This window comes from Haliotis rubra, unplaced genomic scaffold (assembly GCF_003918875.1).
Source record: "Haliotis rubra isolate DU_JTF1 unplaced genomic scaffold, ASM391887v1 Scf2420, whole genome shotgun sequence".
In the NCBI taxonomy this organism is placed as follows: Eukaryota; Metazoa; Mollusca; class Gastropoda; order Lepetellida; family Haliotidae; genus Haliotis; species Haliotis rubra.
Genome location: NW_025766471.1, coordinates 11997 through 38355, shown reverse-complemented (window position 1 = coordinate 38355; position 26359 = coordinate 11997). Strand labels below are relative to the sequence as shown.

The 26359-nt window shown below is 42.6% G+C and overlaps 2 protein-coding genes across 4 annotated transcripts; both read left to right on the top strand.

The window, feature by feature from the left end:
• The first annotated feature begins 9988 nt into the window (after positions 1-9988).
• LOC124278862 (serine protease inhibitor Cvsi-2-like) lies at positions 9989-16328 on the top strand. Its single transcript, XM_046714645.1, has 4 exons — positions 9989-10144; positions 13893-14027; positions 14926-15046; positions 16204-16328. The coding sequence occupies exons 1-4, from the start codon at positions 10102-10104 to the stop codon at positions 16211-16213; spliced, it is 309 nt and encodes a 102-aa protein (XP_046570601.1). The 5' UTR covers positions 9989-10101; the 3' UTR covers positions 16214-16328.
• Positions 16329-18179: 1851 nt separating this feature from the next.
• LOC124278864 (nephrin-like) lies at positions 18180-25594 on the top strand. 3 transcript variants are annotated; one of them, XM_046714648.1, is made up of 14 exons: positions 18180-18408; positions 18504-18701; positions 19953-20309; positions 20537-20794; positions 20902-21180; positions 22367-22636; positions 22862-23161; positions 23512-23814; positions 23966-24103; positions 24317-24347; positions 24532-24551; positions 24734-24814; positions 24969-25061; positions 25363-25594. In XM_046714648.1, the coding sequence occupies exons 2-14, from the start codon at positions 18638-18640 to the stop codon at positions 25413-25415; spliced, it is 2247 nt and encodes a 748-aa protein (XP_046570604.1). In that variant the 5' UTR covers positions 18180-18408; positions 18504-18637; the 3' UTR covers positions 25416-25594. The 3 variants fall into 3 exon arrangements, with proteins under 3 accessions (XP_046570604.1, XP_046570605.1, XP_046570606.1); XM_046714649.1 differs by having other exon boundaries at positions 18180-18416; XM_046714650.1 differs by lacking the exon at positions 18504-18701 and having other exon boundaries at positions 18180-18416.
• Positions 25595-26359: the final 765 nt, after the last annotated feature.

Below are 26359 nucleotides of genomic sequence, written 5' to 3'. Positions count from 1 at the left end.
CCCGCGGTAATACGCAATTAATCAATCAACAATCCGCAAGTGGCAGCCAGGCGTAATTTTTGGCAGGTGCAGGCTGCATACTTTTGCGACTTTCCGGTATCGAGAATGCCGTGTGTTGGCCAGTTATCCCGTCTTTGAAGCGCGTAGGAAATTCGAATACGCTTCAAGTAAGGCCGTGACGTCTGAACGCTTAAAATTTCAAAATTTTACCATGTGGCTCCACAAAGTTGGTAGTATTTGCGAGGTTGGAGATGGCTTGTACAGAATCTGTAGGAATTTGGTCCTCCTTCGTCTTGCTCAATTCTGGGAGTCTTGACAGCGTATCCGCATCAATGTTAGTTTTTCCTAGTCTGTATCTGATCGTGAAGTTGTATCCAGATAATGCAGCCAGCCATCGATGTCCAGTGGCGTCAAGTTTTGCTGTAGTTAAAACATATGTCAATGGATTGTTGTCTGTTACAACCTCGAAGTAGCTTCCATATAGATAGTCATGGAATTTTTTCAGTTACTGCCCATTTCAGTCCGAGAAATTCCAGCTTGTGTGCAGAATAATTCCTTTCTGACTTGTTTAATGACCTGCTCGCATAGGCGATGACCTTTAGATGACCATCCTGCTCCTGGTAGAGTACAGATCCTAAACCACGACCGCTGGCGTCAATGTGCAGTTCAAATGGCTTCCTGTAGTCTGCATATCCCAGGATGGGTGGTGAGGTCAGACGTTTCTTTAGCTCCTGAAATGCACATTCTTGATCTGGTCCCCAAATCCAGTTGATTTGTTCCAGAGGTTTCCGACTTGGATTTCTTGACTGTTCCTTGAGGGATTAGCATGGAAAGGGGTCTTGCAATCGAAGAGAAATCCTTGACAAATTTCCGGTAATATCCTGCGAAACCGAGGAACTTCCTGACCTGATCTGGGTTTGCTGGAGTTATTGAATCTTGGATCTTATTTACCTTGTCTGGATCTGTCTCAATGCCGTCCTCTGAGATGATGTATCCATACTTTACTCGTCTCTTGAAGAACTTGCACTTCTTGGGGGCTAGTTTCAATCCTGTCTCCTGAAGACGACGAAGTACAAGTTCCAACCTCTCCATGTGCTCTTCATATGTCCGAGAAAAAATAATAAGGTCGTCCAAATATATCAGGCAGATATTTAGGTTCAGACCGGCAAGGCACTCCTCCATGAGACGCTGGTATGTAGCTGGGGCATTACAGAGACCAAAGGGCATTCGGTTAAACTTCGTAGAAGCCTAGAGGACCAACTGTGAAGGCTGTTCTCTCCTTGTGCTCCTCGTACAACTCTACCTGGTGGTAACCGCTTTTCATGTCCAGCACGGAAAAGTACTTCATTCCACCTAAGTGGTCCAAAAGTTCTTCTATTCTTGGCAGGGCATAGGAATCCTTGATACTTTGTTTGTTGAGCTGGCGAAAATCAATACACATGCGCAGCTTGCCGTCGTTCTTGCGTGCGAGTACCACGTTCGAGGCCCAGGGACTATGAGACTTGCGTATGACTCCAGCACTAAGTAGCTGAGTCAAGTGACTTCGAACTTCATCATACATGGACGGCGGTATTCGTCGGTGCCTCTGTTTAAATGGTGCAGCATTTGTTAGGTTGATCTTGTGCTTCACAGCAGAGGAATGTCCCAAATCGTTATCACTCTTGGAGAAAATGTCTTGAAACTTGAGGATGAGTCCAAGTCCTTGATCGATCTGGCTGTCAGTGAGATCCTTCAACTCAACATCAATGTCCTTTTAAGAGAGTGTCTTTATCCACTGGCAAACCTGTGACAGGTTCCTCAAGAGAGACTGGTTGTAACTCGCAGAGGAGGGCTTTAGGTGGCACAACAACTGTCCTGGTAGTCACGTTAGAGATGTGCACATCAACAATCCCTGGAAAATTGGCATCATAATCCACAACAATAGGAGCTATGTCGAGGTCCTGAGAGATCCTACTATCATCAGTGGGTTGCAGTAGAGCACAAACCTTGGGAAACTGCAGTGCTTTCGTTAGCTGACCCTTGATCACTACTCTGCTATTTGGTCCAATCAAAACACCTGTTGGTTCACAACTCCTGACATAGGCAAGTCTCCAGTTGTTCCGACGGATGTCCTTCTCCTGTAGTGCTATGGTCCTAAATGCCAAATAGTATGGTGTAAACAATTCTGCTTTCTGGAGGAACTTGGTGCCATACAAAGTCTTACACTCCTCCAGTAGAGGTTTGAGCACATTGGTTCCAAGGAGCACTGGTACTCGGGAGTTGTACTGGGTCTCCGGAACTACAAGAAGGAGGCACGATCTGGAAGAAATGGAAGAACCGATGGTCTGTATTAGAACATCCACATATCCAAGGTAGGGCAGGTTCTCCCCCTCCAGCACATTCAATATCAAGAAGGTCTCCTAGAGGATGAATGGGGGTGTGACTAAGATGACTCCTATGAAATGATTCAGACATTACTGAAACTGTGGCACCTGTGTCCAAAAGTGCCGGAACTGATATGTCCTCCACAACAATGTCCACTTCTGTTGAATGTCCAACGAGTCCATCTGGTATCTGTGAAGTGGGGCAATCCTGAAAACCTATGGGCGACCCCTTCCCATAGGCCTGCGAAAGTTTAAAGGTCTCCTCCTATGATCCGTCCTGACAGTACATGAGTAGTGAAGATGTCCTGTATATCCACAGTTCCAACACACAGCATCCTGTCTTCTCTGTCGATAATGAGGTTGATTCTGGTTGAACGCCGTGTATGGAGCACTTTCACTTGGTCCATAAGGTAGTTGAGGTTCAAAGTTAGACGGATCCTGAGATGTCGCTGTGTATAATGAGTTATCATATGATACTGTACAGGATTGAGGCTCAGGAACAGATCCTTGTGGCTCAAGATAACCAAATCCTGAAGGTTGGAAATCCATGCTAACGTGTCCTCTTCCCTCTCTTCCAGAAAAGCGAGGTCCCCTGCTTTTATTCCGGGTGTATCCATGTACTTGATTTGGCTGATGAAAAGTAGGATTGGCCTGTTGACTCTTCAACTCCGAAACCTGAGTAGTCAATGTCTTGATCATGGCCTGTAGGTTCCCGATCTCCTTCTTCCATTCAGGCTCAGATGTGGAAGCCATCTTGACAGATGCTTGCCGCTTAGAAGTGTTGCTGTCATCCACCTTGGCCTGATCCACTTCTATCTCACGTAAAGCCTTGAGGAGATCGTTCAAGTTTGACGTCTGATCGAACTTGTATCCTGATTGGTTCTTCAGTTCAGGTCTCAACCCACTCCACAGCATGTTTCTGAGCATATCATCTTTCCTAGACACACTGATGTACTCCGGATTGTTCTCCAATGCCTTGGATAGAAGAAGCTCTAGACGACAACACCAGGATGAGACAGACTCCTTGTCCTTCTGCCTTGCACTATAAAAGTTAGACATCCGGCTCTCTGTCCTGTCAACCTCCCCAAACATACTCTGGAATTTGGATAGCAAAGTAGCTGTGCTTGCCTGTGGTCCAAGATTCCTGGCTATCATCGCAGCTTCTCCCTTCAGTGACCGTCGGATTACCTCATAGAGATCATCTTCAGAGAGCTTAGTCCTCTTGTTTATAAGGCATGCCACTTCATATCGCCAGTGTTCATAGTCCGCATCCTTACCAGAGTCTCTACTGAAGAACGAAAGTTTTGGTAACTGATGGTAGAACAATCGAGGATCCGGTGTAGTTGAAGCAGATGTGCCAGGCATAGGAGGAACATAGTTTGAATCCAGCCCTGAGTGTAACCGTCCAGACAACTGAGAAGCAGCGGGCAAAGTACCATCTATTGCATGGTATTCCTCTTCCTCCAAATCCTCTTGTTTGAGAGCTGCATAGGAATCGAACAAGGACTCAAACTCCTCAGGTGTATCAGCAGTAGGCTTCACATTCTTCCTACGAAACACTTCTAACATGTTTTGGATCTCCTTATCCGTAAAATCCATCGTTGACACACAAGTGTAAAACGAAGATAATACCAAGTATAGAGAACACAAACCACGAAATTATTTGTGACCACCAGCAACTTAATTGCTGATAAGAGGGTGTAAGAAACTAAGCTAAGATGTTTCTGTACGCAAGCGCTTGTGTAACAAGTGTGGTTACAAGTGTGGATGCAAAGTAATCAAACGAATAATGAAGCCAAGTTGTAACCTAAAAGATAACAACTTTTAAACCAATCACTTACGGAACCTGAAAGAAAAATAATGTGAAATAAAGCGTATGCTTGTTTGTTTACCTGAAAGAAAACAAATATGTATATCAACAAATTCAAGAAATAAACAACAAACACAGTGCTGTTGCGTATGTGTGCATTGCAATATGGTGAACTGTCAACGTACCGTCAAGTTACTTGTCAAGTCACTCGTCACCAAGCTTAGTTATTTATTAACTGAGCTTTATGTAAAAATAATTTGAGAAAATGTTGTTGAGGCTTAATAAGAGGAAACACAAACACACATGTCAACCATTCATCATAAATGCACAAGTAAGGCAAATAATAATGAAGCAAAGTACTAACGTATACTGACTTAACTATGAATTAAGAATACTAAGAAATGATTTGCTAACTAAACTTTTAAGAAAAGATAATTTAAACACTAAGCAGTAATGTCGCTTGAAAAACTATATGAGAAATGCAAATTACACTACTGAATTACTTTTCAACTAGAAAAAAAAATCAGCTGAATTAATAACTTATTAATACCAATTTAAATGTAAACAAAATCAAATGTAAACAAACAATATGGTCGACCAAAAAAATATAAATATAAATGTAAACAAACACTTAACAAAGTTTACTTGAAGTTAATCAAAATGTAAACAAATGAAAAAATGCACTATCTATGAGCTCATAACATAATACTACAAGGCGCCATTAAAGTCAATATGCTAGCTAGCAACAAGTAAAGTCACAATACCGCGGTATTATAGGAATGTCCAATAACACGAACATAAGTGACGAATCCTGGGGTGTGTGTGAAGACATCACGTGACGATCGTAGACCCGGGGGTGTTGTATCTCGCTAGGCAGAGGCAGTGTCCATCGCTGAAACTTTTTCAAGTCCACAAATCACTGGGGGCTCCATTTTGTAGCAGGGTCACAATGACGACACGCAAAGTGAATGCAGGGTTGTAAGTTCTGTTTATTCCAAGTGGATGTAGATTTCAACATACACGATAAACCCCTGTGTATGGCACAGGGGCCCGTGTTTATGCCTGGCCGCCATAGCAGACGATGGAATAATGTGTGCTGATGAAAATTAAGTTGACGCCTATGCTTGTCTGTCTCTCACACAAGTTTTGTCAGTTGTGTCAGGGTGCGAGGTGTTCAGGCATAGAAAAAGCATGCAGGTTTGAATGGACCAATCGTAACGTGTTGTCACGGTTGGGTAGACACTATTGGTTGTGTTACTAAAACTAAGCTGAAATCAAGAAACTTATTTAAAATACATGCATTGTTAACTATTTCATTTCAGTCACTGTAGTGAGTTGAAACAAAGCAATATATTAAAATACATATGTACATTGCATATATCAGCGCCTACTGGATGCTGAAATAAAGACAGAGAATTAATGATTATTTACAATACTTTAAAGCTAACGGGCGCAAACTAATCCTAACACTCAGACATACAAAGTTTGTTCCTGCCACAATAGTATGACCAGAAATTATTGAGAATTTTAGGAATATGTTTAATTGGATTTCTAGTATAAACAACCTTGACCAGCTATCAAGTGCTTGGTTTCATTTAAGAGAGAAAACTCCGTTAATCCTTTTTCATTAGTTTGTAAAGAGTTATCCCCCTTTGTTTACTTGCTAGCAGACGACATTTTCAGTGATCCTCAGTATGGATGATTTAGAGAAGAGGAAGTTGATTTTAGAGTATTATAACAAGGACATCAGATCAGCTAAAGTGATTTCAAGCAGAACAGGCATCCCTTTGTCCACTGTTTATCGTATTTTGAAAAAGTATTGCAAATGGATATGGCATTGAGCACCAGGGAGGCGCAGGTAGGCCCAGAATACTGACTGTCGGTGACAGGAGGCGGCTTGGTATTCTTGTTTCTAAAAACAAACGAAGGAGTTAAAAAAACTTAAGGCTGGATGTGATTGATGGAGGAACTGTGGCTGTCTGTAAGGAGACAATTAGAACTGAGCTGCATGCAATGGGTTGGCAGAAAAGTTGAGGAACTCCATCACCGATCATGAAACCTGAACAAAAGGAGCGAAGGTTGAACTGGTGCTTACAGCATAGAAATTTTAACTGGGACAATGTGATTTTCCCAGATGAAAGTACTGTGTGGCTGCTTCCTAATACACTGAAATTCTGGACCAAACATACTGAAAAACCTTTGTATCAGCGCCCAAAGTACAGTTCGCATATCTGTGTTAGGGGCAACGCCCCTCTGTGTATTTGAAGGGAATATGAACAGTGAGCGGTACACAGGTATTCTCGAGGGACATTTACTTCCATCTGCTCACGTGTTCTATGGAAATGTTTGGATTTTCCAGCAGGACAACGACCAAAAACATCGTTCAAAGCATTCACCGGCTTGGTTTCGGACCCAAAATATGACATTATTAGATTGGCCAAGCTATAGCCCTGACCTAAATCCAATAGAAAATGTTTGGGGACTTATGAAGGAAAGTGTCAATAAGAAAAATCTGACAAATATTGCTGAAACGAACGAAGAGGTGGTCCGATATTGGGACAGCATGGACCACGACTTTCTAACTTCTTTGATCAGTAATGTGCCCCGCCGCATTGAAGCCTGCATTGCTGCTCATGGTGACTTGACAAAATACTAACTGTTCACCTGTCTTTGAATCTGGAGTTATGTTCTGCTAATATTCACATTTAATACGTGAGTAATGAGCGAAAAAAAGAAAAAAGAGATAACAATCTTTAAATTCTCAATAATTTGTGGTTGTACTGTATATATACATGTACATTTCAATGTACTTTGTGACTGTTTGATTTTGGGATGACATGAGGGTATAGCATTTGTCTATTCGGGGGTTCAAATAGAAATATTTCTTTATGTATTCTTTTCTGGTATTCACATGCAATGACAACCAAGCAAGAAATGGTATTCATCTTCTACCTCCTCACAAGTAAAATATTTACACAATCGGTATTCCCGTGGTATCCCTAAATGTCTACCCTTTTCCCCTTTTCGGAATTTCTTAACATTAATGTCTAAATATATTTTTCAGTAAGAATGAATGATTTAAAACAGGAGTAATGATTTAACTTATTGTGTAAACATTGTGAAGAGTACCACTTTTAAAATACATATCTTTTAGCCTTTGAGTTAAATCATATATAACATGCTCTGGTGCTGTTACATTTTGTTCTCTCCAGATACTTAAGTATCTTTCTGACACCAGGGGTCCAGTTATTTTTACCTCTATCATCGTAAAGCCTCATCAGTCACAGGGAACAGCAAGACGAATTCACTCAAATCGAAGGACTTTCAATCAGTGTTCGTACATGTGATACACCCAGTGTATCTACAAGGCCGCCACATGGAGATAACGTATCAACAGAAAGTTGTTGCACCTGCCCTACTAAGTGTCTCATACCTGGCACTAAGGCCTGATTGACATTGTTTGTCATAGATGGTTGACATAGATGGTTGACATAGATGGTTGACATAGATGGTTGTCATAGATGGTTGACATAGATGGTTGTCATAGATGGTTGTCATAGATGGTTGACATAGATGGTTGTCATAGATGGTTGACATAGATGGTTGACAGATGGTTGACATAGATGGTTGTCATAGATGGTTGACATAGATGGTTGTCATAGATGGTTGACATAGATGGTTGACATAGATGGTTGACATAGATGGTTGACATAGATGGTTGACATAGATGGTTGACATAGATGGTTGACATAGATGGTTGTCATAGATGGTTGACATAGATGGTTGACATAGATGGTTGTCATAGATGGTTGTCATAGATGGTTGACATAGATGGTTGACATAGATGGTTGTCATAGATGGTTGTCATAGATGGTTGACATAGATGGTTGTCATAGATGGTTGACATAGATGGTTGTCATATAGATGGTTGTCATAGATGGTTGTCATAGATGGTTGACATAGATGGTTGACATAGATGGTTGACATAAATGGTGGTCATAGATGGTTGACATAAATGGTTGACATAGATGGTTGTCATAGATGGTTGACATAGATGGTTGACGTTGACATAGATGGTTGTCATAGATGGTTGACATAGATGGTTGACATAGATGGTTGTCATAGATGGTTGACATAGATGGTTGACATAGATGGTTGTCATAGATGGTTGTCATAGATGGTTGACATAGATGGTTGTCATAGATGGTTGACATAGATGGTTGTCATATAGATGGTTGTCATAGATGGTTGACATAGATGGTTGACATAGATGGTTGACATAGATGTTGTCATAGATGGTTGACATAGATGGTTGTCATAGATGGTTGTCATAGATGGTTGACATAGATGGTTGACGTTGACATAGATGGTTGTCATAGATGGTTGACATAGATGGTTGACATAGATGGTTGTCATAGATGGTTGACATAGATGGTTGACATAGATGGTTGACATAGATGGTTATCATAGATGGTTGACATAGATGGTTGTCATAGATGGTTGACATAGATGGTTGTCATAGATGGTTGACATAGATGGTTGTCATAGATGGTTGACATTGATGTTTGTCATAGATGGTTGACATAGATGGTTGACATAGATGGTTGTCATAGATGGTTGACATTGATGGTTGTCATATAGATGGTTGACATAGATGGTTGACATAGATGGTTGTCATAGATGGTTGACATAGATGGTTGTCATAGATGGTTGTCATAGATGGTTGACATAGATGGTTGACGTTGACATAGATGGTTGTCATAGATGGTTGACATAGATGGTTGACATAGATGGTTGTCATAGATGGTTGACATAGATGGTTGACATAGATGGTTGACATACATAGATGGTTGTCATAGATGGTTTGACATAGATGGTTGTCATAGATGGTTGACATAGATGGTTGTCATAGATGGTTGACATAGATGTTTGTCATAGATGGTTGACATAGATGGTTGACATAGATGGTTGTCATAGATGGTTGACATTGATGGTTGTCATATAGATGGTTGACATAGATGGTTGACATAGATGGTTGACATAGATGGTTGTCATAGATGGTTGACATAGATGGTTGACAAAGATGGTTGTCATAGATGGTTGACATAGATGGTTGACATAGATGGTTGACATAAATGGTTGACATAGATGGTTGTCATAGATGGTTGACATAGATGGTTGTCATAGATGGTTGTCATAGATGGTTGACATAGATGGGTGACATAGACCCTTTCCATTGCCTAACAGATTGCATTGCATATTGTCTTGCCACTCAGAGGCGAAAACATATGTAAAAACATCTTGCTTTGGAAATTACGATACAGAATGTGATCCAGACTCTGATAAACGTTATTGAACTCATCTGGACACTGACTTTCACATTAGCTGTACATGGCAAGGAGACATTGCAAGTTTTGTAGGCATCTGTATTGAAGTAAATTACTATGGCGAAGTGTAATTTGCGTTTGCAACAATAACCCCCTCTCACGTTTACCACTGATTTCAAAGTCGAAGGTCCGTTTTCCCGACGTCTCCGTTTTCGGTTGGTCAAAGTTTCACTCTAATTATGCCTGCGAGTGAATTTCTTTATGTTGTTTCTACTGAGATGTTTTTGTGATAATATTTGAATCAAATCGTGGTATTTTTGTTATTTTTTCATTTAACAACATATGTGACATATAGGTCATCAGATCCCGACAAATGACACATTAGAGCTACGTAACCCGTGTGCTGCCTATACCTTTATCTACATGCCATGACATAATCACCCACGGGAAGACAAGTCTTGCATGCAGCTGCTGTACATAGAATCACAAAATCGTGACTGTGGCTCACGGGATTGGTGTTGGTATCACGGGCAAAAGAAGTATATAAGAGGATCAACCGTATGAAGACATTACTCTGAAAGTATTTCCTCAACCCTCAGACATGAAAGTTACACTGTTTCTCGTCTTTGTGTGCACTCTTTTTGGTGAGTAGAAATTATAACTACATTCATGAGTTACATAACGTGTACATTAGCTGAGATTATATATTAAAAAATATACAATTATGACAAGTGTTTATTTGTATTGCTCTTTTTACATGATCATTCGACGTATTGCTTTGAATGCCATAGTTTTAAGCGTAGTATATTCTTCAGTTTTGGCTAAACTCGTCAATTATAACCAGGGAATGATGTAAATCCAGTTAGGGTTCATGCAGGAAGGAAAAGTACAATACGTTCCGATCGAAACTAGCCTGCCTTCAGTTATTGGCGATCTGTAGCCGGTTAACGTTTATACTAGGATGGTGATCTGCCTTCAGTTATTGGCGATCTGTAGCCGGATAACTTTTATACTAGCATGTTGATCTGCCTTCAGTTATTGTCGATCTGTAGCAGGATAACTTTTATACTAGCATGTTGATCTGCCTTCAGTTACTGTAGCCGGATAATGTTTATACTTGCCTGGTGATCTGCCTTCAGTTATTGGCAATCTGTATCCGGTTTACGTTTATACTAGCCTGGAGATTTGCCTTCATTTATTGGCGATCTGTAGCCGGTTAACGTTTATACAAGCATGTTGTTGTGCATTCAGATAATGGCGATCTGTAGCCGGTTAACGTTTATACTCGCCTGGTGATCTGCCTTCAGTTATTGTCGATCTGTAGCCGGTTAACGTTTATACTCGCCTGGTGATGTGCCTTCAGTTATTGTCGATCTGTAGCCGGATGACGTTTATACTAGCATGTTGATCTGCATTCAGTTGTTGGCGATCTGTAGCCGGATAATTTTTATACTAGCCTGTTGATCTGCCTTCAGTTATTGGCGATCTGTAGCCGGATGACGTTTATACTAGCATGTTGATCTGCATTCAGTTGTTGGCGATCTGTAGCCGGATAATGTTTTTACTAGCCTGGTGATCTGCCTTCAGTTATTGGCAATCTTTAGCTGGTTTACGTTGATACTAGCATGTTGATCTGCCTTCAGTTATTGGCGATCTGTAGCCGGTTAACGTTTGTACTAGCATGGTGATGTGCCTTCAGTTATTGGCGATCTGTAGCCGGTTAACGTTGATACTAGCATGTTGATCTGCCTTCAGTTATTGGCGATCTGTAGCCGGATGACGTTTATACTAGCATGTTGATCTGCCTTCAGTTGTTGTCGTTCTAGATGTATTGTTGTTATAACATCTTCATGTATATATAGTTACATGTGAGGGAACCATATCACATACCGATCTCGTCCAATCAGGAACCCAGTCACATTTCCTAACTAACTTAACCCAATCACATGCCCACATAACCCTAAGGGCATCGCAATCACATGTCCACCTCACCCTAACGGGAACCAAGCAAATACTCGGCTCACCCTAACGGTTTCACAATCACATATATAATATACCTCACTCTAACGTGTACCCAATCACATGCCCACCTCACCCTAAGGAGAACCCAATCACATGCCCACTTCACCCAAAAGGTAACCAACCACGTGCTCACCTCAACCTAAGGAGAACCTAATCACATGCTCAACTCACTGTAAGGAGAACCTAATCACGTGTCAACCTCACCATAAGGAGAACCCAATCACGTGCCCACCTCACCCGAAGGAGAACCCAATCACCCGCCCACCTCACCCCAAGGAGAACCCAATCACGTGCCCACCTAACACTAAGGAGAACCCAATCACATGTACACCGCACCCTAAGGAGAACCCAATCACGTGCTCACCTAACCCTAAGGAGAACCCAATCACGTGCCCACATCACCCTAAGGAGAACCCAATCACATGTAAACCGCACCCTAAGGAGAATCCAATCACGTGCCCACCTCACCCTAAAGAGAACCCAATCACGTGCCCACATCACCCTAACGGTGCACCCAATCACATGTCCACCTCACCCTAAGGTGAACCCAATCACATGTCAACCACACCCTAAGGGGAACCTAATCGCATGTCCACCTCAACCTAAGGAGAACCCAATCACATGTCAACCACACCCTAAGGGGAACCTAATCACATGTCCACCTCACCCTAAGGAGAACCTAATCACATGTCCACCTCACCCTATGGAGAACCCAATCACATGTTCACCTCACCCTGAGGGGAACCTAATCACATGTCCACCTCACCCAAAGGAGAACCCAATCACGAGCCAACCTCACCCTAACGTGTACCCAATCACGTGCCCACCTCACTCTAACGTTTACCCAACCACTTGCCCGACTGAACCTAAGGAGAGCCTAATCACGTGTCCACCTCACTCTAACGTGTGCCCAATCACGTGCCCACCTCACCCTAACGTGTACCCAATCACGTGCCCACCTCACCCTAACGTTGACCGAACCACGTGCCCACCTCAACCTAAGGAGAGCCTAATCACGTGTCCACCTCACTCTAACGTGTGCCAAATCACATGTCCACCTCATCCCAAGGTGAACCCAATCACGTGCCCACCTCACCCTAAAGAGAACCCAATCACATGTCCACCTCACGCTAAGGGGAACCTAATCACATGTCCACGTCACCCTAAGGAGAGCCTAATCACATGTCCACCTCACCCTAACGTGTATCCAATCACGTGCCCACCTCACCCTAAAGAGAACCCAATCACATGTCCACCTCACGCTAAGGGGAACCTAATCACATGTCCACGTCACCCTAAGGAGAGCCTAATCACATGTCCACCTCACCCTAACGTGTACCCAATCACATGTCCACCTCAAGCTAAGGGGAACCTAATCACATGTTCACCTCACACTAAGGGGAACCTAATCACATGTCCACCTCACCCTAACGTGTACCCAATCACTCCCTAAGGAGAACGTAATCACGTGCCCACCTCAACCTAAGGAGAACCTAATCACATGTCCACCTCACCCTAACGTGTACCCAATCACGTGCCTACCTCACTATAACGTGTACCCAACCACGTGCCCACCTAAACCTAAGGAGAGCCGAATCACGTGTCCACCTCACACTAAGGAGAACCTAATCACGTGTCCACCTCACTCTAACGTGTGCCCAATCACATGTCCACCTCACCCTAAGGAGAACCTAATCACATGTCCACCTCACCCTAAGGAGAACGTAATCACGTGCCCACCTCAACCTAAGGATAACCTTATCACATGTCCACCTCACCCTAACGTGTATCCAATCACGTGCCCACCTCACCCTAACGTGTACCCAATCACGTGCCCACCTCACCCTAACGTGTACCGAACCACGTGCCCACCTCAACCTAAGGAGAGCCTAATCACGTGTCCACCTCACCCTAACGTGTACCCAATCACGTGCCTACCTCACTATAACGTGTACCCAACCACGTGCCAACCTAAACCTAAGGAGAGCCGAATCACGTGTCCACCTCACACTAAGGAGAACCTAATCACATGTCCACCTCACGCTAAGGGGCACCACCTCACCATGAAGGCTACCCAATTAGATACCCACGTTATAATTGAGGAAGTGGAGTCCCATACCCACCCCCACTGACGGGAACAATGGCACTACTAAGTCAACAGAAGCATGTATACAAGCACTTGTATACTAAAACACCTCATGTTCTCCATGGGCTGCAGTGCAAGATGGGATCGTAGCTCTGTAAACCCACTTGAGTTAAACCTGCCAAACTCGCTCATCCATCCACAAACGTTGTTTAAAGATATGAGCTGCACGCTCCACAGATGATGTTGTGGCCCGAATATTTATTTAAGATCTATCTTTTCATCAGCTGTGATCTACAGCGAGGACTGCAGGGATGATAGTGACTGTACCCACTTGACATGTGACAGTTCCTCGAGACTTGCCTGCTCTCATGGACAGTGCACCTGTCTGGTTGGAGCCAATCCTGGTACCTGCTTTACAGGTATGTCAATTAACAAAACAACGGTCCATATAACTGTATTCGGCAAAGTTCTTCCGTGAAGGTATTGTTTAGGAAAGTTAATGTCAGTTAATTTATGTCAGTTAATAAAAAATATCCAGTCCTCATATTTCACCCGTTAACATATTAATGAGGAAAGATTCCCCTGTACCAACACGTAAAGTTCAAAACGTTTTGTGTTGAGTTATTATTATTATACGATACTTATATAGCGCACATATCCAGGCAACCAGTGCATGCTCAATGCGCTGGTATTTTTTTCCTCGATTCGAACCTGCACACTTAGAAAGAGGCACCTGTGAGCGATTTAACTCACTCAGGCACCGAGACTTGCACAAATATGGAAGCCACCATTTCATATCGCCACCCTCAATGTCTGTGCAAGCTTCAGTGGTTTGTTATGATACTGGCGGTTTGGACAATAGTAGGGAACCATGACCCTGCGTAGGGTATCACACCTGTGTGTGTGCCGTCTGTTAGGATGTCACGATACATAAGTTTCATGAATCGGTACGTATCACGATGCCCATGTCACGATTCGATAGGTATCATGATACCTATTTTCGCAGCATTATTGCCTAAATTTAGTTACATTTTGAACATTAATATTTATATTTTATAATTGTCCATGAAAAGATCAACATTTTTTATTCTCAGAGATTAAAAAGTTCTAATTTCCCATCTTTGTGTATGAAAAATAATCATTTTTAACTCTCATAACATCAAACAAAAATGTAAACGATACATAAACATATTTAAACCGATACTTCCAAAACCAAACATCGATACAGGTTTGAATGTATCGATAACTGTATCGTCTTAGAAAAAGTATCGATGCATCAATGTAGTGCTCATGTTAAGATGGAAGTTGATATTTCAGACACGTGTTCCGCTCGCGACGACTGCGACAGTTGTGGGTGTCCACCCAACCGTGATCACCACTGCTTCGACGGCCACTGTCTTTGTGGACATCGTGCGTTTGGACCTGGTGGATCTGGCGTGTAAGTAACTATACTAAGCTTCATAACTGAAGGGTCGCCTAGGTATGTAAGTAACTGTACACAGTGTCATTATTGACTTGTCGCCCACCTACATGTAACCTACTATACTCAGCACCATTATTGACAGTTCGCCTAAGTATGGAATAACCTATACTCTGAGAATTATGGCAATGTGATGTTGTTGAAGCTTTTATCACACTGATCTGATGCTGTTACGAAACTAGAATCGCTATGTGTCTGTGCGTCTGTTTGTCTGCCCATCATCCACCTGTCTGCCTATGACGTGTATTACTCATTCTCCTTCTCTCTGACCGCCTCCGTGGTGTAGTGGTTAGAGCGTCCGCCCGGAGAGCGGAAGGTCGCGGGTTCGATCCCCGACCGCGTCAAACCAAAAGACGTTAACATATGGTACTTGTTGGTCCCTGCCTGGCGCTCGGCATTAATGGGTACAACAAGGACTGATCGGCTCGGAGTCAGTATAATGTGTCTGAGTGGGGTATTCATGCTTCACTGCGGCATGGTATCTCAGTGGGCTAGCACTATAAAACCAGCCTCGTCTGGGCTAGTACAAACAGCCGCACATACACATACACACGCATGCACGTCGTCATATGAGCGAAATATTCTCAAGTACGACGTTAAACCCAATTTCACCTCACCTCACCTCCTTCTCTCTCTCTCTTCGCTTGTGAGTATATATACGCCTTACCTGTGCATTTGTTACCAAAACGAATGATAATGGCAGGATAAACTGAGATGATATGAATGGTTAATTGATGTTTTGTTTGTTTCTTGTTTAACTCCGCACTCAGCAATATTACACTGTCGGCGATCTGTAAATATTACAGTCGGGACCAGACAATCCAGCACTCAACATCATGAGCATCGATCTACGCAGTTGGCAAACAATGACATGTATCAACCAGGCTGACCAACCGATCCCGTTAGTCGCCTCTTACGACAAGCATGGGTTACTTGAAGACTAACCAGATATTCACGTGTGCTATTTATACAGTTGACTAGTTTGTTTGAATGCTGGTTTCCATGCTTACACTTATTATTAATAATAATATTGCGTGGTAAGGGTTTCAGTGGAGTAGAGAGGCTAGTTTCCTGAGTCTGGAAGAATAACTCATCACTTACCTGTTTCTTTGCAGAGGTAAATAAAGATGGAGAACTCCCATGGAAATGTATCATGTGGATACATACATGTACAGATGTAAAATAATTGTGAACACGATAAATATATGTACCCATGTAAAATAAACCAGTTTCTACAGTTGACTAGTTTGACACACACAGGACACAGACACACAGACAGACACACAGGACACAGACACACACACACACACACACACACACACACACACACACACACACAGACAGGACACAGGACACACACACACACACACACAGACACACACACACACACAGAGACACACAACACACACACACACACACACAGAAAGGAAGGAATGGAAGGAAGGAAAGAAGGAAGGAAGAAGAAAGAAAAGAAGGAAAAGGAAAGAAGAAGGGAAGGAAGGAAAGGAAGGAAGGAAAGAAGGAAGGAAGGAAGGAAGGAAGGAAGGAAGGAAGGAAGGAAGGAAGGAAGGAAGGAAGGAAGGAAGGAAGGAAGGAAAGAAGGAAGGAAGAAGGAAGGAAGGAAGGAAGGAAGGAAGGAAGGAAGAAGGAAAGGAAGGAAGGAAGGAAGGAAGGAAGGAAAGGAAGGAAATGGAAGGGAAGGAAGGAAGGGAAGGAATGGAAGGAAGGAAGGGAAGGAGGAAAGGGGAAGAAGGAAGGAAGGAATGGAAGGAAGAAAGGAATGGAAGGAATAAATGCGTAGCATGCTTAACCTATGGAATAAATGCGTAGCATGCTTAACCTATGGAATAAATGCGTAGCATGCTTAACCTATGGAATAAATGCGTGGCATAGTTACACCTATGGAATAAATGCGTAGCATGCTTACACCTATGAAATAAATGCGTGGCATACTTACACCTATGGAATAAATGCGTGGCATACTTACAGCTACGGAATAAATGCGTGGCATACTTACACCTATTGAATAAATGCGTAGCATGCTTACACCTATTGAATAAATGCGTAGCATACTTGCAGCTATGGAATAAATGCGTGGCATGCTTACACCTATTGAATAAATGCGTAGCATGCTTACACCTATTGAATAAATGGGTGGCATACTTACACCTGTGGAATAAATGCGTGGCATGCTTACACCTATGGAATAAATGCGAATACCTGGTATCGTCACTAATTGATGGGAATTCATAAATACGTGCTCAACGTATATATACTTTGCTAAGACTAAACCTCTGGGGTGAGGCCGGGATGCTTTAGTGCTTTAACATACAGGGTGAAGGATCGACCTTTGTCTGATAATTCGTACTGATCACTATCATAAGTTCTGATATGTAGTTCTTGTATTCACGGACCGCCACCGTTGTGCGTTAGAGCGTCCGCCCGGAGAGCTGAAGGTCGCGGGTTCGATCCCTTTGCGCATCATACCAAAAGACGTTAAAATATGGTACTTATTGGTGCTCGGCATTAATGGGTACATCAAGGACTGGCCGGCTCGGAGTCAGTATAATGTGTCTGAGTGGGGTATTCATACTTAACTGCGGCATGGTATCTCAGAGAGCTAGCACTATAAAACCAGCTTAAGTGTGGGCTAGTACAAGCAGCCACACATACATACGCACGTCGTCTTATGAGCGAAATATTCTTAAGTACTACGTTAAACCCCATTTCACCTCACCAATTGTATTCACTATCGGGGACTGTACAGAGACTATAACCTGTAAAGGGGTCTGCACACTGATCTGCATATAGCAGTCAATAAGGTCTTTAGCTGACTGACTGAGTTTAGTTTTACGCCGCTTTCAGCAATATTCCAGCAACATCACGGTGGGGGACACCAGAAATTGGCTTCACACATTGTACCCATGTGGGGATTCGAACCCGGGTCTTCGGCGTGACGAGCCAACGCTTTAACCACTAGACTACCCCACCGCCCCCAATAAGGTCTTTAGAATGATCGGTATTGGCCATTGTACAGTGAGCTGTATACATGTGTTAACTCTCGTCAGCCGGGTTGTTCAGGGACCAGTGTGGAAAACTGGTTTGAATAATACAGTAACATATCTTCTCGATTGTCCCATAATGTATACATGTGCTTTTCAGGACAAGTATGTCACGTTTGTGTACAGTCTACTGTTCTTTCAACTGGGGACATTTCAGTGCCTTTTGATAACAGAAACGCACTGATATCCTCATTCATTATGCCGTAAACTTTCAATGACGAAATGTGCTGCAAACACCCTAAATCCCGCCAATCACAGGTATGTAGGTAGGTCTGTTTGTACACTTAAATGCACTGTTCAGTACATGCGCTGGGTAATAGGATCTGTGACAAGCTTTGACTCGTTATTTATAGGCGCCAACCAGGAAGTTTATGTCTGAAGACCGGGCACCTGTGAACACTTTAGGTTGTTTTCACATTGAAATCTCTACGTCTGTGTCGACCTGACGGACGGGAAGTGTTAAAGTCGGACTTGGCGGACAGTGAAGATGACCTCTGAAGTAATCGCTTCATATAAACTGCATATACATGTATTCATTGCGATAATCACAGGTAGGTGTAGCTGGGTAGTGGGTGGCCATATTATTACGTACAAACATGGCTGCCTGTCAGATGGGCATCCAGCGCGAAATTCAATTATATATATAGTGATGTTTATTATGCCTTTATCCATTTTTCCCAAATGTCTTTAATGTAAAATATCACTCTTATTCATTCAAATCTTTCGCATCTAAAATGCGATTATTGAGAGAGTATGACTGAATAGCTTTGTGTCAACGAGGAAAGTAATGCGTTTCGGTCTCCACAAATGTGAGTTGAGATGTCAGTTTGTAGATGTCTTACACTTCCGTTGTTAGGAATGAAGAAGCCTGATAAAACGGAACTTCTCCTTCGCCTTCATGCAAAAAAACCTAACGCTATAACATCGGGAGCATAAGTCTAAGAAAACTTAGGTTCAGTATTATTCGTTACACTGCTATACTGAGTCTAACAAACCCTAAAAGAAGGTCGCGTCACCTAACCTTTTAGCAGCCTATGACCGTCCAATGAAATGCGAGAAGGCCGAACAGATTTAACCAATCAAACAACAGCTACTGTTTAGGGTTCCGCGGGGCTTACAAAATTCCCCGGTCACTGATACTGATCTCTCTCTCAACGACCGAAAATCCGCATAAAACACAGATATTAATTTCATCTGCAGAATATACGTTTAGGGCTTCTGATGACATGGTTACCATTAGTTAATATTTCCGCAAGCTGCCATCCTTGGATATTGACAAAAACGCTATTTTCAGCGACTGTTTACTCACTGTTATGGCGTGCTCCATGTGCATGACTCGGAAGCGATCGTACAGAAAATAGCATCGGAACCGTTCGAGTACAAACTTTTTCGAGGTACAAGTTCAAAGGTATGTGCGAATGTCAACGTTCGCGATTTGGTAAGCTGTGCTCTAATTGGTCAATTGAAAAGGTTAGCTGACGCGACATTCTACCAGAGTTTGTTAGTGTAACGAATAATACTGAGTTTACTTAGACTGGGAGCATAAATACACTTTGTGAAAGAAATTTATCTTTATTTCAATTATTTATTTTGTTCACATTGATTCGATTATTTGCTGGTTATTTTGATTAGTTTCTCGAAATTTCAAGTGTTTTTAAGAGCCCGAAATTTTGAGAAAATTATTGCAATAACGAGAAGTAAAGCAAATATTATGAATAACGACAAATGTCTGTGACAAATATTTATGCTATCAAAGTGGCACAATTGGGCTTTCGTACTTATGTCATGGAGTTTTGTCACAGGAATTGAGGGAGCAGTGACTGTCTCAGGGTCAGGAGGTACAGGGATACCCAACCAGCAGGCTCTGACTCTCAGGTGCAGCTACACAGTGACACCTGGGGATGTTGTTGTTGCATTCTCATGGAGGAAAAGAGAGGGCAGCTCTACAGTGAACATAGCCAGTGGATCAGTGACTGGTCAGACAGTTGTGTTCCTGGACACCTGGCAGAACAAGGGCGTGTTTGTTGGTGACTACACCTCCTCCCTCGACATCCAGCTGCCTGCCAGTCACGTCAACTCCAGCCATGCTGGGACATACATGTGTGAAGTGGATGGAGTATCCGGAAGTAGTTATGCTGACGTCAATGCTACCATTTTGTGTGAGTGTACACAGAAAGTGTAACGTAGTCAGTGTTTATCTTTACATTTACATAATAAAGTACATATAAGCACAGATATGTACGCATTCCTATGGTAATTCCTATTGCAACACAACGTGATGACAATGAAATAACTATTTTTCTTTAATATAGTTTGTAATTTGTATTGGCTTTCATACCGTTTCAGTATAGTTTAAAATGTAACTGCATTTCTGACACTAAACCAGATGCACCATCGATATCTGGCCTCCCGTCCACATACCAAGTGATCGAGTTGTCCCGTCTCATGATAAACTGCAGCACCTACACCACACCAGGCAACCCGTCAATCTCAACCTACAGGTGGACCTATGGTGGATCTACTGTTAGTACTGGGTCTGTGCTTGATAGAAGCAACATCAGCAGGCGTCAGGGAGGGAACTACATCTGTACTGCCAGCAACACCCAGGGGTCAGACTCGGCCTCGGTCCACGTGGATGTACTCTGTGAGTATAGCTTCTATCAAAAAAGAAGAAGACGATGTTATATTTTAATATTTTATATCTTACTGTCATTCAGAAGACATTATATTCCTAATCAAACCCGTTGACAGATGCGCCATCCATATCTGGACTCCAGGGCGTCTACAAAGTGAATGAATCATCTCGTCTCAGGATAAACTGCAGCACCTACACCACACCAGGCAACCCGCCAATCACAACCTACAGGTGGACCCATGGTGGTTCTACTGTCAGTACTGGGGCTGTGCTGGATAGAAGCAACATCAGCAGGAGTCAGGGAGGGATCTACATCTGTACTGCCAGCAACTTTCTATCACCAGGTGGAGGATCAGAACAACAGGGCACGGCACAAGTCTCTGTAGATGTTCAATGTAAGTCAGACAACTCGTGTGCCTCAAGACCCGCGAAGATCCGGGTTAGATTGGTCTTCAGCAGCTCCCGCTTGTCCTTAGAAGTCACTAACGGGATCGGGTTGTCAGGTTCGCTGACTTGGTTGATGCATGTCATTGTATCCCATTTGCGGAGTTCAATCCTCATCCTGTTGATCACTGGATTATCTGGTCCAGAGTCACCCGTGAAGATCAGGGTTAGAATATTGATCTTCCGTAACCCATGGTTGTCGTAAGAGGCGACTAACGGGATCGTGTGGTCAGGCTCGCTGACTTGGTTGACACATGTCCTCGGTTCCCTATTGCGTAGATCGATGCTCATGCTGTTGATCACTGGATTGTCTGGTCCAGACTCGATTATTTACAGACCAACATAGCTGTAATATTGCTGAGTGCGACGTTAAACAACAACAAACAAACAAACAAATCACGTGCGTCAGGTAACGTCGATCGGGTATATTCTACATTCTACATACCTCTGCTTTCTGTAATTGATAATGCCCTGAAAATTACGTCATATCTACCACCGAAACATGAGACCTGCTACATGTATCTATGCACAGAGAACTTAATTAAGCAGCCCCTGTTTTTTTGCAATGATAGGTTTTCAACATGTACATAAAACTGACCACGATGGAAAACTAGCATGAGCTTTTTTGACACGTTTGATCTTTTGACTCATAAAAGACGACAAAAATTATTGGAATCCATTTTGATTTTATTATGATAATTGCTTATTTAAAAGAGCCACTGACATGCAAACCATGTCTGTACAAGTATGGCCCTCATACGTTTAGTGTTCAGTTTATTGGTGAATGTAAATATTCAAAATGTCATTTTGCGTGTCTTACACGATTCAAGGTCAATACCGAGTGTAACCTCAATGTGACTGTGTTAAAGACAGCAATCTCCCCCCTCATACTCCCTGTCAGCCTCGTGATACTCCTGATCCTCTGAGCAGTCTAAGCCATTCATCGTGCAAAGCAGCTTCCAATTGGGCCAGGTTCTGTACAGGAGGATCCCTTTGTTGCACACGACGACCATTCATGTCCCAGATATGCTCCAAAGGGTTCAGATCGGAGCTCATTCAATCGTGAGATATGTCAGGCGGTGCTTAACTAAGTCCTTTGTATATACATGTATATAAGTTTCATGTCAACTATTCCAGATTTAGATACCCCTGTCCTCGTGTTTGAGAAGTCAGAAGCTACTGAGAATGACTCACTGACCCTAAACTGCAACGTTATGAGCCACCCAGCGGCAGAGTTGACAGTGTTGAACATTGACAACGACACCACATTGGCAGAAGGAAACACCAACACCATCTCCTACACAATACAACGAGTTCAGTGTCTCCACAACGGAACCTTTGTCTGCTCGGCTTACAACAGACACACGCGAACAACAACACGTGCTTCATATGACCTCGATGTTCTCTGTAAGTCAGTATTTTGGTGAAAACTAGAAATTACATACTTACAAAGATATCATACTAACAGAAGTGAGTGAGAGAGTGAGTGAGTGAATGAGCAGGGTTTAACGCCATATTAAATATCATTTTGATTTCTTTGTTGAGGTATTTATTGATCCAAATCTAAACAAATTGTTAAGAAATGATTGAATGACACTGTTCATCTCTTCGCCTCACTTCATTACGTATCAGGTGCTCCCAGGCTTGACACTCGGGTCCCCTTCATCAGCCGATTGTACAGAGGCCTGAATGAAGTGGCGTCATTAAAAGCTGCTATTGTATGTAACCCTCCGCCTGTGTTCAAGTGGCTGGCCTACCTAGATAATCAGCTTGTTCCGATACCCAACTCAACATCCCACACGGTCATCACATCTGGGCAACAGTCAGTGCTGCAAGTCATGGTCAGACAGGTGTCAGAATATGGAAAGTATTCTGTTGAAGCTACAAACGACGTGGGGCGAACACAGCTAGTTTACACCATAGCGCCTGCAGGTGATGTGCACATATTGATAGAGTGAGTGTGAGATCGAGAGTATGGTTTTACGCAGCTTTTACCAGTATTCCAGCAATATTACGCCGGGGGACACCATAAATGGGCTTCACACATTGTACCCATGTGGGGAATCGGACCCGGGCCTTCGGGCAAACGCTTTAACCACTAGCTATAGGCTACCCAGCCGCCCCGTTTCAGAACAAACCCAACTATGCTAAATGAAACATAAATGTAACTTTGTGTTTCCATTTGTTCATACATACACAATAGTAAATTCAGTTAATAGAGATGTCAAGTCTTGGGAATAAGGGGCTCCCCAATGCGAATGAGGATTGATACTCAACTGCAGGTGCGCCACTGGCTCCAGATGAGACGGTGATACACAACATCACATCAACATCAGTGTGGCTTCAGTGGCAGGCTAACTTTGATGGTGGCTCCCCACAGACGTTCAGTGTTGAGTACCGTGCATCTGGCAGCGACTGGAGGGTCTGGAAACAAGGGATTCCGGATCCGGGACAAGGAAAATGGCTAATCTCCCACATCAATAGTTTGAAACCAAACACAGAGTACATGTTCCAAATATCTGCACGGAATATACGCGGAACAAGCAGCAACGTTGTCAGAGACGCTACGACAGCAGGCCAAGAAAGTAAGACCTGATTACTGACATATATTTGTCAAATAGGCAAACATTACAATGTATGTTTCATTGAAATAATTAACACTATGATCACCTATACTCCTAACTGATCGAAAGAATTTATCCACATCATATAAAGTCAAATCTCATATTTTTTCAGCATGTTCTTGCATAACACAAGTGTCCGATAGATTGGGCATTGGTGTCGGTGTTGGCCTTGGAGTAGCACTGCCAATGATCATAAGTCTTGCCATCACATCAGTAGTGTTCTACCGTCAACGTTCTGTCAAGCCCCGAGGTAGGTCCTGTACTCAAAGGTTCTTACTTAGTATTAAAACATATCCCAGTTAGTCATTAGCACATATATGAACCATGTAAATATGTGAATGAATCATTGCAGGAATTTAAGAAATGCTGTAGAAAGTACAGAGATATTTCCATTCATAAATGATAAATTGTTTCACGTTTTAAGATAACAAGCGTATTGTAATTTTCTATTTGCATTTTGAAGGTTCAGACGCTGTTTCCGGTAAACGCCAAACGTAAGTAATCTAAAAGTCAGAAAATATATCAATTACCATACCTTGACATTTTAATTCAACATCTTATGACTGAGTGTCGGTGAATAATTAGAGGCTAACATGTCAGAATTGAATGGTTGTATAAAAGACATACTGTGCTTTTTCGACGTATTGATAATCATATGTTTCTTTTTTTCTATTGCAGGTCAATAAATGCTGACCAAGGTATGCGATGCATATAGAAACAGATCTGGATTAAATCCGATTGTTTACATTGATCCCAAGCAAAGTGATAAGATTATAGCAATGACCTCAATATTTACGGTTTTAAACTTGTGTTATGTCCCAGACATGAGCAAAACTGTCATATACTTTGTTTAAATTAGGTCATGTTTATGTTGTTTCAGACATCCATCACACATACTCAGACATCGGTGACAGCAGAAGGAGCGAGTACGAAGACCTTCAGGCCAGCACCAGGTTCAGAGGTAAATGAAAAAGGGAAATTAAATTTACATGAAATATCTATGATTCCATAGGACATGTCTAGGAATAACACATTTGCCACTGAGTCTTACGGAATAGTTTCTGCGATTACAAGTTGTTTGATTTGTTACCGAGAACCGTTCGCACTAATTTCAGAAGGACCTAAGGAATATGAGCATCTGAGGACAACAGATCCAGTCCGAAGTGATGCTTACCAAAACATCCCAACACCACATGGCTCAACTGATGGTATAATACCTCTTACCCATACCAGATTAATTTACGAATTTATTCCAGATAGTGTACAACCCGCTAGCTCGATGAACGTTGCCATCATTATAACACGCACTGAAAAATTCTAAAATATCTGAAACGGCGGGGTAGCCTTGTGGTTAAAGCGTATGCTCGTCACGCCGATGACACGGGTTCGATTCCCCACATGGGTACAATGTGTGAAGCCCATTTCTTGTGTCCCGCCGTGATATTGCTAGAATGTTGCTAAAAGCGGCGTAAAACTAAACTCATTCTGAAATATCTATCTGCTTCTCAGGACCCTCGCCATTGTATGAAAACCAAGCTGACACATCCAGCACATCCTTCTGATGCAGCAGGAAGAGCCTGGTCCTCTCCGCTTAACAAAAACCGATGTACACAGAAGAAGTAGCGATGATTCATAAACGTTATCAGTTGTTGGCGAAGTAAGTGGAATGTGTATGCAAATGACCGAAATGTTACATTAATAAAGGCTACACAAAGTACAGTGAATAAATCGATACGTCACGCCTCTTGTTTAGTGTTATCTATATATATCATGAACAAACAATTGAAATATGTACGTATTTCCTTTGTAACAGTAGAAAAATCCACGCTAGATAACAGGAGGAAATATGGCAAAGCAAACAAACAACCCCAGTTGTGCTATCAGAGTTCGCAGTAATACATTCAAAAGTACAAAAAGTAACATTGTGCAAATCACATGGTTAGTGATGTGCTTGTTCCTGTATAACACTGTGCACGGCATGAACAGCATGCGTAGTGGTGAGAGGGTAGCTTTCGAGGTGCGCTGTGAGATTTTGGCCACTTTATCTCTCCAAAGCCAAGTTTTGTTAGGTCCTGCTAAGTTTTCTCACTGTATCAGTGATGGGCCGTTGGGATAAACGGGCTGCTGAGTCTCGGAAGCTCAAAGACGCACTGCTGCTCGGCCCACAGTCCATTACGGATGCCATTACGTTTCCTCCCGGCCTGTCGCGTTCTGATGGGTTCCCTCACATTTCTCACGTTTTGATCTTGGGTTTGACACGTTTTGCGCGTTCTCTCAAGACCTTCTACGGATGAAACGTGGACGCCGACCAGCTTTGGAGCACATTTGTGCCCACGGTATGAAATTAAGACCTCCACAGAAATATAGTATGACCAGAAATTATTGAGAATTTTAGGAATATGTTTAATTGGATTTCTAGTATAAACAACCTTGACCAGCTATCAAGTGCTTGGTTTCATTCAAGAGAGACAACTCCGTTAATCCTTTTTCATTAGTTTGTGAAGAG